Source organism: Wyeomyia smithii, chromosome 1 (genome assembly GCF_029784165.1).
Source record: "Wyeomyia smithii strain HCP4-BCI-WySm-NY-G18 chromosome 1, ASM2978416v1, whole genome shotgun sequence".
NCBI classification, from domain to species: domain Eukaryota; kingdom Metazoa; phylum Arthropoda; class Insecta; order Diptera; family Culicidae; genus Wyeomyia; species Wyeomyia smithii.
The window spans coordinates 200,376,638-200,392,084 of NC_073694.1; the positions used below are offsets into that span (position 1 = coordinate 200,376,638).

Here is a 15,447-nt window from a genome sequence, read left to right on the forward strand (position 1 = left end):
TCGGACATGACGGCTGCCAGCCGTTTCTTTTTCTTTCCTACAGTTTGCTGACAGCTGGCCAAAAATCTTCTACTGGTGGTTTTGGTAATGTTTTTGTTTTACCCAGGTGCACTATTACGTTGGTGCGGTCCCGGACAAAGGAAAGGTTTACCCATCAATTATGACAATTTTAGAGGTTGGTTAGCTCTCGACTCGTTTGGCACACGTTGTTTACGACCGCTGTGTATTTTGCGAAACAGCTACAGCTTTTTCGCTGTTTATCCTGTAATTGATGATTATTGTTTTAGGATTTTTGCCTCATAAATAATAGTTACGTTAGGATTTAATGGTTTTCCCTTCATGTATGAAGGGAAGGAGAATTAAAATTGTTATTAGATAGCAAATAAAATAAATCTTTCACCTCTGCTTTTTCTGCTCAGGAAACTAACCCCCGAAGTGTAATCCCAAGAAACGGTTCAGTGTTATGAATAATAGAAACCGTACCCATCCGAATGACTTTTATAAACATTTATAACTTGTCTTGTTTCGGTGAAGCTACACAAAAACCGCACATTTTTTGCAAAGTCAACACCCACAAAAAACCAGAAAAATGCTACAAAGGCTAATGCAACTACACTGAAAACATTCATTATTCGGATCATGTGCGAGTAAAAATACCAAAGATGTAGGAAATGTCAATTCCCATATTGAACACATGCCCACACATATGGCAGGTTTACGCATCAAGGAGAAAAAATCTGGGCCAAGGAATCTTCCCCCCATTAAAAATTCATCGTCTAATCAAATATTCAGCACAATTGGAACGGACCCGAAACGGGAGGTTGCCATGGTTGCTCGGCTCAACCTTTTTTTTTTTATTCTCGCTTATTTTCCGTCGGTCTAGTTCCGCCACTGTTGTGGCCAATCACCGACGCCCAGGGAGGCGACTCCACACCCAGGACCCTAACTCACGACCCGTTTATTAACGGACCGGCGCCAACGGCTTTACTTCCTCATGCGATGGAAGGCGTGATCCCAGAGATTTTTCGCCTCAGAAAATCTCCCGGTGTCGGCTAGGATTGAATCTAGACCAGTTGGGTTGGTTGTGAGTGGATCACGCCACCATCGACACCTATGTCGGCGGTGGGATTCGAACCCAGGCGTCGAGCGTGGTTGGTGGAGACGTTACCAACCACACTAGGCCCCCGCTCACTCGGCTCAACATGTTTATCCGGTTCTGCTTTGGCCCCGAAGCAATCTTCTATCGTTTCGTATTACCAACCTGGCACTAGAGGGGGTGCGTGGGGTCACGGTTTGTTATCTGCCGTGAAAATCAGTCACATAAGTTCAATTTTAGCTCAACAAAGCTCTGTTACCATCAATGACTTGAGACTTTTTCGGTGTTCAATGTCTAAAAAAGGCCAGTTGAGTGATGTTACCAACAACGCAAGCAAGCAGTATCCATTATTACTTCCATCGTTGCCGAAAAGCCTGTCGCTCCGTCAACTTCTATCAGTAACAAGCGACTTTGAAGTCGTTTGATGACAATAAGGATACTTGCAATGTATATTTATGAGTAACATTATCCCATTTGAGTTTAAATTTCGCTCGTGTTTGTTGTGCAGGTAAAATTCGGGGCTTCTTTAACGGAAATTTTTCTTTCATCGAAATTCTATGTCTGACTGAAGCATAATAAGAAAAATAGAACCGAAATTCACGGCTTTCGCCGGCGATGCCTATCCAATTCCAAACCAATTGATCATGCATCCTACGCTATTCATCAAATTAATTGGAAATGAGAAAAATACGGAAGCAGCTCCCTGGAGGAAAACGGGCATAAAATAAATTCAAAGTAAACGGAGAAGCAGGGGAGCAAAATAAACTAAAAACTCCGGGCCCGAGCTTGTTTTATTATTAATAGATCATTAAGTAATCATCCTTCAGCTTTAGTGTGGCCTTGCGCTTGTCGTCGGTCGGTCGCTGGTGGTGATCATTTATTCACGAAACTGGAGACCTTCCGAAGGGTTGTTTTATTTATTTTCGGTAAAGTAGCATCCTCGGTCCATCCAACGGCACTTATTGTCAGGCAGATGCGCATTTTTTAAAAACCTGCAACCGGACTGTAATTTATGAGCCGCATAATTTCCGCCGTTAGAGCCGTGATACATTGCTTGGCCGGTAACGCAGTTCCTGTTATTTAGCAGTGTAAGCGCTTTAAAATGTGCCATCGGGGGACTTAATGGTATATTTTTTTTGGCAACGCGTTTCGCGTTATGTCGTGATTTTGAGTGGAGAAATATTTACCCAACTGCTCAATTGATTTTATTTGTTTGTTTGTCTGCTTTTTCGCGATAATGTTCACATTTTCATGCGCAACTGGTACATTTAATATGCAAATTTCATAAATCGATGAGGGAATGCTACTTTCATAAATTAATTTTTCCTTGTTTTTTTTTTTTTTTTTTGTGGCCGGATTCCGTACGGTGACACCCATTTTCATTGCTTTCTACTTGACAAGTTCGATTGCAGGTATGCTCGACCTGTCAGTTCGATCGAAGTGAAATCTTACTCCGTTGTGTTATGATTTTATCACTCGACTCGTGATGGCTTCTCTATCACTTCGCTTGTTGTTCTCTTCACAAGGGCTTACTAAACCCATCTTCATCCCAATATATCGAGTGGGATTCGTAGGATGTTCTCAGAAACAGATTCATACTAGGCACAGCCCGTGATGATTTACGTCCTGGCAAAATAACTCCCAACACTCTAATTAATTGATGGCACTAGATTATTGCTGCCGCATTGGTGTCTCAATTAGTAAATGTCATTGCGAGTGCCAGTTTTACTGCTATTGCTGCTGGCATAGGAATTTATTCGTGCTAATTAGAAGTCCACAGTAAAGTGCTAATGCACTTGTTTGTGATGGTTGGCAAGGATCTCCGAAGCTCAGTAGATGTGCCTCAGAGCTCCTATTTCCTATGATTTTCCTTTCGAAAGGAATTTCCAGCTGCAATTTTATAGATTCAGTTGGTTTCAGTAGAAGATATTTCATATACACTCACACCTACAATAGATGTGCCGATAACTATAGTAAATTTAAAACAAAGTGCTTTAATTCGAAAATGGTTGATAGAATTAAGAATTTCGCATTGAACGTCTTTCTTTTCAAAAGCTGTAACATAATCTTTTCAAAAGTTTGTTTTGTTGTCGTTTTTACTTTCATGATGTTTACCTACCGCATGATGTCCTTCTTTTCTCCTTGTTATATTTTCTGCCTTCTTTTTAAATCGTTTTATAATCTCTATTCCCGTTTTTCGTTTTATTTTTTTTTTTTAAGTAAAGGCCTGTTTTTTTATTGCTTACGTTGTTTTTTTTTTCTCTCATTAGTTGCGTAGTTCCTTTTTCTTTTTCGATTTCAGAGAAAAGGAACGTGAACCAATTTTTCTTCCCTATTTCCCATTTCCGTTTGAGTTTTTCTCTCGCTAGCTCAATTCAATCCTAATTTGTTGTTTATAATTTTCATCTCCTCTTTCATTTGAACAATTACTTGCAATATTGAAGCCTCAGAACATATTGGAAACTAATGTGTTCGTCCGGGTATTTCCATTTCTAATAATCCATTTCTAATAATCCTTTAAAGACATATTTTCATTCACGAATCCTGGTCACATAGACAGGACAGTCTTGAGCATTTTTTCAGGATTCCTTATCGAGGACACCCACAATTACAATATGAGGAATCCTAGGGAATCTATGCAAAACTTATGTGTTCGTCCGAATAAATATGAATTTGTTTTAACCGGGACGTCAGTCATGTCGAATAGTCTGCCCTTGTTAGTAATGAATGTTGAAATTTATAATTCGTTTTGCGTGTTCAGGGAAGTTTCGTTCGCATTCAAAAACGTTGAAGCGACTTCGGCTTGATGCTAGATGGACGCGAAGTGTTCAGTTCGTTTGGGTGATATATATGTTTAATTTTTGACCTTCCTCTATCATTTATGAGGCTCAGTTCACAGGAAGTTAAAAAACAATAATAATGAATCTAGTTCTGCTGAAATGGAATCTTTCTGAATATGAAATTTCGTTTGTTAACCATCAATTGCAGGAGTATTTAGGTTTTTTATACTTTCTTACTAACTAAGTTAAAATCTACATTTTCTCAATCAGATCCACCGTCTTCACAGGAACACACATTCGGATTAGCTTTTGCCAAACATTACATAATGTTGCCAACAGCAGTTGTCGGATGTTGGGCACTACTTTTCACAGAAAAATCAGCGCGTAAAGATGTCAAGCAGAACCGCAACTGTGTCAAAGCCTAATCTTTATTCTCCTATATTATAGAATATATATCAATCATTTTATTTTATTTTTATAGAATATATTGCAATTACAGAGACGTGAAAGGTTTGATAAAAACGTATTATGAATCTGTACCATGAAACTTTTACAAAGAAGCTTTAAAATCACAGCGTGCAGAACCACAATAATTAACATGTTTCATAAAACGTATGTAATATTTCCAGCACAAATCGGATAGTTTTCAGATGCGTGTACGCGAATCCGAAAGAATTTTCAAAATGAACTCTGCAAAATCGTGCATTTGGATTCTTGAGAAACCAATGGCTCGAACAGATTCTGTCCGTATCGCAGAAACGATTCCTCTCACGATTCCGTCACCGTGTTATAGGTATGCTGGAAATTCTGACTCAGGATTCTCCGTGTATCAGTCAGGATAGTCTTTTATGCTGAAAAAAATTCCGTTTTAAGTGCTGAAGAGCCATTTAAAAAAGAATCGCGCTCCAGTTAGAACTTTTTCTTTCATTTTTGTAGGTTTGCTTTGATCGAAAAATGAATTCCAGGTCTTCGCCACCCTTTGAAATCTCGCAAAAGCCACAAGTACCCGGAAGCATCTCTGACGAAGCGAATAGTACCGCTCCCACCATTCAAATGCACTAACCCTCTCATTGGGACCGATTCCAGTGAGTTCCGAATTACGGCAACTCGCCGCAACTTTCTATGACTCAAGTCGGATTTCGTTTTAGTATCACGATTCTAGGTTGGCACCTGCGCCTAGCTCCCTTAGTAAGGTTGTGTGACGGCTTGAAACAGCGAGATAACAACCAATGCAGGCCTTCCAGTACGTTCCGCGTCCATTGCCTGGTGAGAATCAGGCAGGAGAAGGATCATATGGTGGAAATTGGTTTCAGGGCCAGATTCCCTTTCCAGACTTACGCCGGTCGGGGGCGACATAGTTGCTCATAAGGCGCTATGGGCAACCTACCCTGGCCATGACCTTACTGCTTTGACATAGACCACCAATTAACAAAAATGAGCACAAATGAGAAACAAGAGACGGGTGTAGAGGGACTACCGAATACCTTCGCGCGAGGTGGCAACCAGCGGTCTCCATAGAAAAAGGCGGAGACGGATGCAGCAAAACCCGGTGGCGGAAAGGAGCAATATGTCCAGGAATCTGGAGTAGGGCCTTCTCCTGCTTCGGGCTACCATCGACGAAGCTCAAAGTGAGCACGCCGAACTTGTGGCTCGGGTTGAAACCTCCAAAAAGGGGGTGAGGACTAGGAGAGCAACTGAATCTAAGCAGATTCAGACCGATGCCCCAATGCTCTCATTCGCCGCGATTAGCTCTACGGGGTAGGTCGGTAAGCGAACGAGGCAGTCCCCGGTGGAAGTGGCCCCCGACAACGTGAAGAAGCGGTTGGTGGTGCTAGTCTCCTGAGCTAGCACACCAACAGGCTCGAAGGCCGGGACATCGACAGAAGCGGCGACTGCCGGAAACCCATGGGTTACCGTAGTAGAAAAACGCCCTCATACTCAAGACTGACGGGTTTGAGTAGGTACTCTTAAGTCTTGAAGAAAATGAGGAGCTAAACTCAGCTCAAGGATTTAGGGGCGAATGTGGGAACCATCCATCGATCTCACACTGGCGAGATAATTCTTGAGCTCCAAAAGGATGCGAAGAACAAGGGCGCTTCTTACAAGGCGGTAGCCGAGCAGCTGCTTGGCAAAGATGTGCAGGTTCGGGCACTCACCTCGGAAATGACTCTCCAGCGACTCTCCGAATGGTGCGATGTTACACAAGCCCTCAAAGAGCAGTGCGGGGTGGAAATGGCCACTGAGTCAATCCGCCTCCGGAAGGGTCCAGCGGGGACCCAGGTGGCTACCTTCCGCCTAGCATCGGCAGATGCGAACCTGGCACTAAAGGAAGGCAAGCTAAAGGTCGGCTGGGCGGGCTGGCTCTGGGTACACTCCAACAACCAGACGTTTGCTCCCGGTGCTTTGCGGGAGGACATAAGTCCTGGACCTGCGAGGAGCCCGACAGGAGCCAGTTATGCAGGCGTTGCGGTGGTGCAAGCCATAAAGCGAAGGATTGCGGGGAGTATCCCAAGTGTATGGTATGTTCCGGAAAACGACCAAAATACCAATCGGTCACTGAGTCGCTGTCAGACATCGCCATCGTATCGGACCCCTACCGCATCCCTCCTGGAAACGGTAACTGGGTTCGGATAAGTCCAGTATGGCGGCCGTATAAACGACGAGCAGATACCCGGCTCTGGAGGCTGTTTCAACCTCAAACGAAGGGTACGCGTTCATCCAGATGGTCGACCAGTTATCCATGGACCTAACGGGCCTAACGCCGTTTGTGGTGGCGGGTGACTTCAACGCTTGGACTGTTGAGTGAGGAAGTCGCTCTACGAACCATAGGGGTCAGATCCTGTTGGAGGCTTTGGCAAAGCTCAACTTAGATCTGGCCAATGTTGGGACAAAATGTACGTGTAGCAGAAATGGTGATCATCGATGTGACGTTCTCCAGCCCAGGACTGATCACGAATTGGAGGGTAGACGATACAGGAGGGTACAACAATAGCGACCACCAGTCGGTTTGCTGTAGTGTAGAAAACAACGCGATGCGTCAAGTGACGGGTAGAACCAACACTCACACCAACACATTCGAAGAAGAGAGTGCGATGGAAGCAGTTGGCTCCGCCCAGTTGGCTCGCTGACTAACTAGTTGAAATACTATCGCAGGCGTGCGACGCCACCTTGCCTAGGACTCACCGACCTGGGAATGGGCAGCCACCGTTTTACTGGTGAACTGATGCGATAGCGGACCTCCGGACCTCCGCAGTGCGTGCCTCCGCGCAAGACGGAGGATGCAGCGTGCGCTAACAGATGAACAGAGAATTGAGCGCCGTGCAGCATTAGGTTTTGCAAGATCGGCACTAAAGAGTGCGATTAAGGCAAACAAAAGGGTGCCAATACGAACCCGTGGGGGAACGCCTATAGGATCGTAATGGCCAAGACCAAAACACGCTGGCACCTGCAGAGCGATCACCAGCAATGCTGGAGCGTATCGTCGGGGGACTTTTTCCACGCCACGAGCTCAATCCTTGGCCTCCAGCAGTCGAGTCTCATATCCGACGTTCCAGTATCTCAGACACAGACCAGGGATGGTCGGCCAACCTGCCGAACACTTAATCCGTGAGCGACGACAGCCGTGTCGGGATCAAGGGAGAGGTTAAGGTTACGAATGAGGAGCTCCCTAAAGGTGAGCAAGGCACCGGGACCGAATGAAATCCCTAACCTGGCAATCAGTCTGGCGATGAAAACGGCCCCGGGCTGTTTCAGGCAGTCATGCAGAGGTGCCTGGATAACTGCCGCTTCCCGTAGAGGTGGTCTTACTGCCAAAAGCTGGAAAGCCGCCAGGGAACCCATCGGCTTACCTTACCAAACAGTCACAAGCCGTGGTGTGGCCTTTGCTGTACGTAAAAGTTGTCTCCATTCCACTCGGTCCATGGCTGCAGATCGCCAGCTCTGTAGTCTGTGTAGGGTCCGCAGGTCGTCTTCCACCTGATCGATCCACCTTGCCCGCTGTGCACCTCTCCGTCTCGTCCCTGACGGATTGGTTTCAAGAACCATCTTTACCGGGCTGTCGTCTGACATCCTTACAACATGCCCAACCCACCGCAACCTGCCTATCTTAGCGGTGTGGACGATAGATGGCTCCCCAAGCAGCTTCTGCAGTTCGTGGTTCATTCGCCTTCTCCACACTCCATTTTCCACCTGCATTTTCCATCTGCAGAAGATGGTACGTTCGAAGACCGCAAGGACGCGTTGGTCCTCCACAATCATAGTCCATGTCTCATGCCCGTAGAGGACTACCGGTCTGATCAGCGTCATGTAGATGGTTAACTTGGTGCGGCGACGAATTCTACTCGATCGGAGCCAAACGTCCGGAGACCAAAGTATGCACGATTTCCTACCATAATGCACCGTTGAATTTCTCTGCTGGTATCGTTGTCGGCAGTGACCAGTGAGCCCAGATGGACGAACTCAACTCGAGGTGGGAGGTTAGCACTGTCTTCTCGTGAACCCCTTCCCTCCATGTACTTCGTCTTCGATGCATTGATGACCAGTCCAATCCGTTTGGCTTCCGCCCTTAGTCCGATGTACGTATCCGCCATCTTCACAAAGGTCCGAGCCACAATGTCGATATCGTCGGCGAAACCAAACAGTTGAACTGACTTTTGGAATATCGTGCCACTCGTGTTAATCTCCGCTCTTCCAATGACACCTTCCAGGGCAATGTTAAACAGTAGGCACGAGAGACCATCACCTTGCCTTAGACCTCTTCGGGTTTCGAAGGGGCTCGAAAGTGCCCCCGAAACTCGAACTACACACATCACTCGATCCATCGTCGCTTTGACAAACCGCGTCAGTTTGTCCGGAAATCCGTAGTCGTGCATAATTTGCCATAGCTTGTCCCGATCGATTGTGTCGTACGCCGATTTAAATCGATGAACAAATGATGTGTGGGCACGTTATATTCGCGGCATTTCTGCATAACCTGCCGAACCGCGAATATCTGATCCGTGGTGGCGTGGGCAAATGGTGATAGTCGACGGCAAAGTATTTGGAAGAGTACCTTGTAGGCGGCGTTCAACAGAGTGATTGGCCGGTAATTGCAGCACTCCAGTTTGTCGCCCTTTTTGTAGATGGGACACACAATACCCTCCATCCACTCCTCCGGTACTCTTTCTTCCTCTCAAACCATGATAATGACCCAGTGCACGGCTTTAGCCAGTGCTTCTCCACCGTATTTCAATAGCTCGCTGGGAAGTTGGTCCACTCCAGCAATCTCTTCAATAGACTGGTACGAGGGTGTAAACGGTCTGGCAAGTAACCAGCAGCAAGCGTAAACTTTTTGCCAGTGTGGTTTCGTCCATACTTAGGTATGGGGGCCCACTGTGGTTCAAAGCGCTAGGTACTATCAGTTATCGTGGTAAACTGAAAGTACCTACAGGCTCATGTGCCTGAGGGTTGCAAGTGCGTTTCGTACAGTGTCATACGACGCAATCTGCGTCCTGTCCGGGATGATGTCTATCTGCATAGCCATTAGGGAGGTCGTAGAATGCTTCTACTAACGGGAAAAAAAGGGCATACGAGGTACAAGAAGATCATTATCGATGATCAGATGGCAGCAGGAATGGTCCAATTCCACGAAAGGTAGATGGACGCACCGACTTATTCCGGAGGTATCCAGATGGGTAGGAAGGCGCCATGGAGAAGTCAGGTCATGGTTGCTTCAGGCAGTAACTACACAGGTTCAGGCATGCGAGGTCCCCCATGTGCCCCGAATGTGTGGATGCGGAAGAGACTGCTGAGCATGTCTTCTTCGTATGTCCTCGTTTTGCGCGTGCGCGGAGCGACATGATGGCAGTGAGCGGGTCAGACACTACTCCGGACAACCTAGTTCAGAGGATGTGCGAAGACCCTAACATCTGGAGGGCGGTTTGTGCAGCCGCTTCTCAAATAGTCCTAGAGTTGCAAAGCAGGCGACAGGTTGACCACCGATACGCCAGTTTTAGCTGGCTGTTAGTAAGCGTATTAGCTATAATATCACCCACCTTGGTGAATCCAGATCAGTACTTTCCCACTAAATACTAGCTCCTTCCCCTAATACTTGTAGATGTAGATAACGCACAGGAGTCCTAATCATTTAAAAAAGAGATAAGCGAGGATCAGAAATTGCACACTGGGGATGATTTACCACTCTCTGATGATTATTTTAAACTGCAAATTCGAGCCCAGCGATCAATTTTCTGAAACACGTCCATTAACAACATTTCAGTTAAAATCAATCTTTTGCGGTACAAATTGAAAAAAAATCGATACGATATTGTCCTTATATGAATGCAGGTTCATCTCATTTTGTTACGTAGTACCTATACGCTTTGTTTTTCGATTGAAATATTTTTTTAAAAATTCTTAACTCTTTCCTACTCTGTTGAGCCCCCTTCGATAAACATTGACTCACAATCAAGGAAATCATACAATAATGGTGGCTTTTATTTTCAGTAAACTGGAAAAACTGTCTCAAATGCATTACACTGTTACATAGTCATATGCTCTTCGATATAGTTCTAGCGTTTTTACACCCATATCATTCTGGTGTTCCACATCCAAACACCAAGGTAACGGCGAGGGTGCATCCTAGTAGAAATGACAAACGCGCGTATTTCCACGATCCGCCACCGACCGTCTAAATCCGTGCTCCGAACACCCACACGCACGCATACTATACCAAAACATGTGCTCCTTCCTGTGTTTACTGGCTGAGTGCCGTTTCTTACTTACGGGGTACTTTTGTTGTTACTCGTCGGTCACACGAACACTGTTGCATGAGCTCGCGGCACGTTCAAAGTAATAGAACATGCGCAGAAGACCACAGAAGGACGCTTTTCTGCCGATAACCTAGCTAGCTATAGCTGCAGTTGGGTTATGCAGAAAATTACAATGCAGCGGCTGCACTGGTAGGACGGAAAGGACGCAGCACAACATTATAGGCACGGAGTTACCGGCCTGGAACATGACAAATTGACGCTGGGTCCTGGAACTGAATTGGATAATTTCTGGATGCAGCTGACACTATATTGTTTCAGAGGTTTACACCGAGCGCATTTGAAAGGCTACGGGGAATACGAAAGAAAAATGGCGCTGCAACCGGAAACAGAAATGGTACCGATAAAAGATAGTAAACGGCTAAACGAGCTACTTCGGTCTCGCCTTTTGGAAGCTTTTTCCAGCATCCAAGCTGGAATGGCTGTAGTTTCCGCTGTTCGAACGGAAGCTGCCAGATCTTACGAGATACGGAACTACTTTTTACGGTATTGTTGTTATGTTGATCACGAGCCGAAAATTATTGCGTTTTCATCTTACTTCGGTTCAGGAAAGGTACGAGAAAAAAAATGGATAAATTGAATTATACATTTCTGAGTTTCACGTTCCCCAAAAAAAACTCACTGAGAAAGGTAAAAAATGCCGCTTACGGGAGGAATACTCACTCGTAACTGCTGCGGTCAACGTCCTCGTTTGTATTCACCAGATAAAGCCGTTAGATTTGGAAGCAGGCTCAATTTATGCTCTATATAGTCTTAATTCTGTTCTTCGTGCCTAGAAGAGCAAGAAATACTCTATTTTTGAGCGCTTGCTTTTCAGAGTCCAAAGCTCAACGCTTTAAAGCTCAATTTTAGAGTTTCTAGTATAGAACTTCCGAGGCTACAGCGAAATAGTATCCTCCGGGGGTGGTACTAAATAGCATCGCAGGACATGAAAAATGACACCTTCGGGAAATGATTAAAGTAAAGCTCTGAGTTTGAAGCTGAGGGTACGAGGAAAAAATTCTGTGTTAATTTCAAAAATATATGCTGACCTAAGTTTAGTGTTTAGAATTTTCAAGAATCACAAATTTTTGCTTACTAGCTTCAAGGTTCCAAACCCGAGATCCGAGTTTAATGGTGTTATTTTGTATTTGAGTTCCAAGTTTGGAAAGCATAATTTAGAATGTTAAGTTCTGTATTCCGTGTCCTGAGCTCGAAGTTTAGGTTTTTAAATCATCCTCTATCAATTATAATTTAACGCCCAGACTTCGGCGATCAAAACTCCGAAGATCAGAGCTTAAAGAACAGCTTTCAATATCAAAAATCGAAATTAATAGGGCTGAATGCCAAGTCCAGGGCTGAATGCCAAGCTTCTATTTCTATATTCTATCTGTTTCATTCTACAGAGTTTAGAATTGAGTCCAACCAACAACAAAATCTCCAAAAGGCTCATTGAATCCTACTCGAATCATTTCCGAAAGTTGCTCCCCATCGAAAGGTAACAAAATATTAAAGGTCATTGCTATAATGACCATCCAATCCACCAGCAAAAAGACTCGAATACTCATCATATTTTCTTTCCATCATAATTACTCAGAGCAATCCTTCCCTCGGAGACATCTTCTAATAATGTAATGCGAGACGCTGCCAAAAGAAATCGAAAACTTTTTACCTAATTGGAGGCTAACAATATCAACAAGAACTTCGAAAGCTGACGAATTCTTTGAAATAAAAGTTAGGTTGTTTTAAATAATTTCATCTAGAGAGGGAAGAGGTTTGACGTCAACAAAGTTAGAGGACCCTGCGGTTATCTATGTGTTCTGTCATGTTTCTTTATTATACTAAAATTAAAACAAGCAAATCAACCCACCTTCCAATCACCTCGCACAGCTCGTAGACGTCATCGAATAGAATTTCGTCGTCAGCCATGGTAAAAGTATCTTTGGCTCACAAGCCTTATCAATTCAATGTGTTTAGTTTTTTTTTTCTATATGGGTTATGTCACTGCGTTTTCTCCTTCTTTTTTGCGGTTTTACTTGTATTTTTAATTAGGTTCTCGTCACTCTTTTTATCTTCCTCTTTCCCACTCAACACCCTTCCTCCAGCACTATTGTATCTGCTCCAAATTCCTTATCACTTCTACGGTGCACTGCGCGTTCACTCGAATTTAGATAATGTTCATTGTTATTCGTATGCACGCCTATAAATAGTCATCAATCCCACGCTGATTCACACTAAACGGTGACCACCCGGCCGATTTTCGTAACGTTTTCCGGTTCTTCTCACACTAAGCAAATCAATCTTCACGTTGCGTCACCTTTGGTTTAATTCACGAATTCGGCGGCATTCGCGCAATCCAAGCAAAATCCATCAGAAATCAGAAACACGTTCAGTGCCAGTAAAGCATATTTTATTACCGATTTTTGCTGATTCCCAGCTTCACACACGTTTCAGTTCGGCAAAGCGAAAGTAAACAAATTTTTCCAGCGTAAATAAATCACCACCGGCCAGCGCGGAGCGAAAAAAAACGGGAACAAATAGTGAAAAAACAAAAAACAATTTCAACACACGCGAGATAATTCAAGTCACGCACGCGGCCGCCGCCAGTCCTATCCTACCGCGTACTTACACAGATGGCGCTACCGGTTCCGGTTTGGCTATCCCGCAGGTGATCTTCGCCCGAACTGCGCTGGAGGCTAGGATGGGAGGTATCCTCTTTGTCCAGCAGGTGCTGCAGCAGAGTGGGTTTACCACACCGACACACCTGGAAAACAGGCGCTGGAGCCGGTGTGTCTGCTCGATATGGATTCTCCTGTAACACTGACCGAGAAATTTAGGACCCGATGAAACAACTCGGCCTAGTCTACGGATGCCACAGCTTCCTGATCCTGCTGTGGTCGGGATGCCGACGTTTGACGTCCACCGAATGAGTGCAGTTAAGCTGGTAGCGGTACTCACAGGACTAACACCAGCAAACAACGGACGAAACGCCGGAATAATTCACCTTTACAGCTTGTACTGTGTTGTTTCGCAGCACGTGCGCGTGTATGCGCTCTCGAATTGTTTACTTGCGAATGAGAACCCTCACCTCGGCGGCACTCACGGCGCAGGGGAGCTTCCTTGAGTGTCCTGCTGCTGCGAGGGGGTGGTTTTTCCGACCGTCTTACCACCACGGTGACGCTTTTCTTTCCCCTCACAAACACACGTGCACGAAAGAACACTCTACGGTGGAGTACAATCTTGCTTCTGTCAAATTTTGTACTAACTACTGTCAATGTCCAACAAATTAATTACAGCTAACCCAGTAGCGGAAACAGTGAAAAAATTGTACTAGCAGCTACCAGCAGGAGTTTACTTTCGAATCAAATCACACTTCACTGTAGAATCTCTTGTTCAGCATCCATGCACCGTCCTGGGTAGACTGGAGGGTGGGGCGTTTTTTTCCTTCACAACTTTTCAATTTCGACCCTGGAAAAATCACCAGCCGAGCTACAATCCAAGGCTACCGTGATAAGAGCTTTCTTTGCATTACACTATCGAAGGTTCGCAAGCACTATTCAAACACAATAATCAGTTATGCAAAACAACTTTTCAATATCCAACCATGGCTGAAACGCCCAGGCAAACTTTTCCGGAGAGCGGTGGACAAAGCGGGAAGCAAAAATTACTGTGTGACCTTTTCCAGTCAGTCAGCACAAGGTAGCCGCAAAATAATCAGAACGAAATTTTACACTTTCACACGCCAAAGTAAAAGCACACGCATCCCAAACGCACCGAAGGAAACCGCACTGATTCGCAGGAAGAAGCTGGCTATCTGCTACCAAATCTCCTCTAGCAAAGATTCCTCTTGTAGCCTCTCACCGCGCGTAGTCCAGTCAGAATCCATCAACGAGCCACCAGACGACGACCGAGCAGCACTCGTTCACTCATTTCCCATCTAATCCTGCTCAACCGCGAAGGGAGTGGCACTCACATTTTTCCCAAACCCGCACGTTCTTCTACGCCAGAAACATCATCAGTATCATCAACATACCACTAGTAACCTCTGCCGAACGTAAATATACAACACCAAAAAAGAAACAAGAAAAATAAAAGCTGAAACTTGCGGTTTCACTCGAATACAAACAACCACTTGGCGTTTACTTTTGTTATCTTTTTCGCACAGGATCAGAATAAATCTTCCGCACTACGCCCAGCCTGCACGGAAAAGCCACCCGGAATCTAGTAAGAATCCTCCACTATCGAACTGGATCACGAAACCTTCCAACGGGAATAACAACACTGACTAACCGACGACGGCATCTATAAAAAAGTGACTTTACGAAATCCCAGATGTAAATAGCGCACGATGAAAGGCCACAGGAAGGAACGGGACAGTTGCGACAACAGTGCGTCTGCTCGTGGCAGCCAAAGTGAGATGCACAACGACGAAAGTGTCAGTTGTGATAGCACATGACACATGAGGCACAACGGGTGAGCCGTGAGCTGAGCTTCACGCTAGTGAGATGTTGTCCAATTGGAAGCCGGGGAGGCGTTCCAAGGGTAGCAAATGGCAGGTCGTTCGGAAGTAAATGAAGGCGATGGAGTTCTGATTGATGTATCTAGGGCTTGCTAGTGTTTATGATCATGGTATAATGTTATCTTCTTCTGCAGATAACGGTAGCTCTGGATTCAAACATCTCTTTACACGTGACACTATTATTCATAATCAATTTTTGGAAAAAGTTGCAAAAAAAAATTTTAGTCCCAAAAAAAATCATTTAAATTCAGACTTTCGTTTTGTTGA

At 45.0% G+C, this 15,447-nt stretch overlaps 1 protein-coding gene across 18 annotated transcripts in view; it reads right to left on the minus strand.

Moving 5' to 3' along the window:
- The window catches only part of LOC129718965 (peripheral plasma membrane protein CASK), a 692,936-nt gene extending 677,991 nt beyond the window's left edge, over nucleotides 1-14,945 (minus strand). For 13 of the 18 annotated variants that reach the window (XM_055670236.1, XM_055670248.1, XM_055670249.1 and 10 more), the window contains exon 1: nucleotides 12,532-14,942. In XM_055670236.1, coding sequence (XP_055526211.1) covers nucleotides 12,532-12,590 — 59 coding nt within the window. In that variant the 5' untranslated portion in view covers nucleotides 12,591-14,942. Of the gene's footprint in view, nucleotides 1-12,531 lie in introns of all 18 variants that reach the window. The other 5 variants (XM_055670250.1, XM_055670233.1, XM_055670231.1 and 2 more) reach the window with 3 other exon arrangements.
- Between the last annotated feature and the right edge of the window lie 502 nt (nucleotides 14,946-15,447).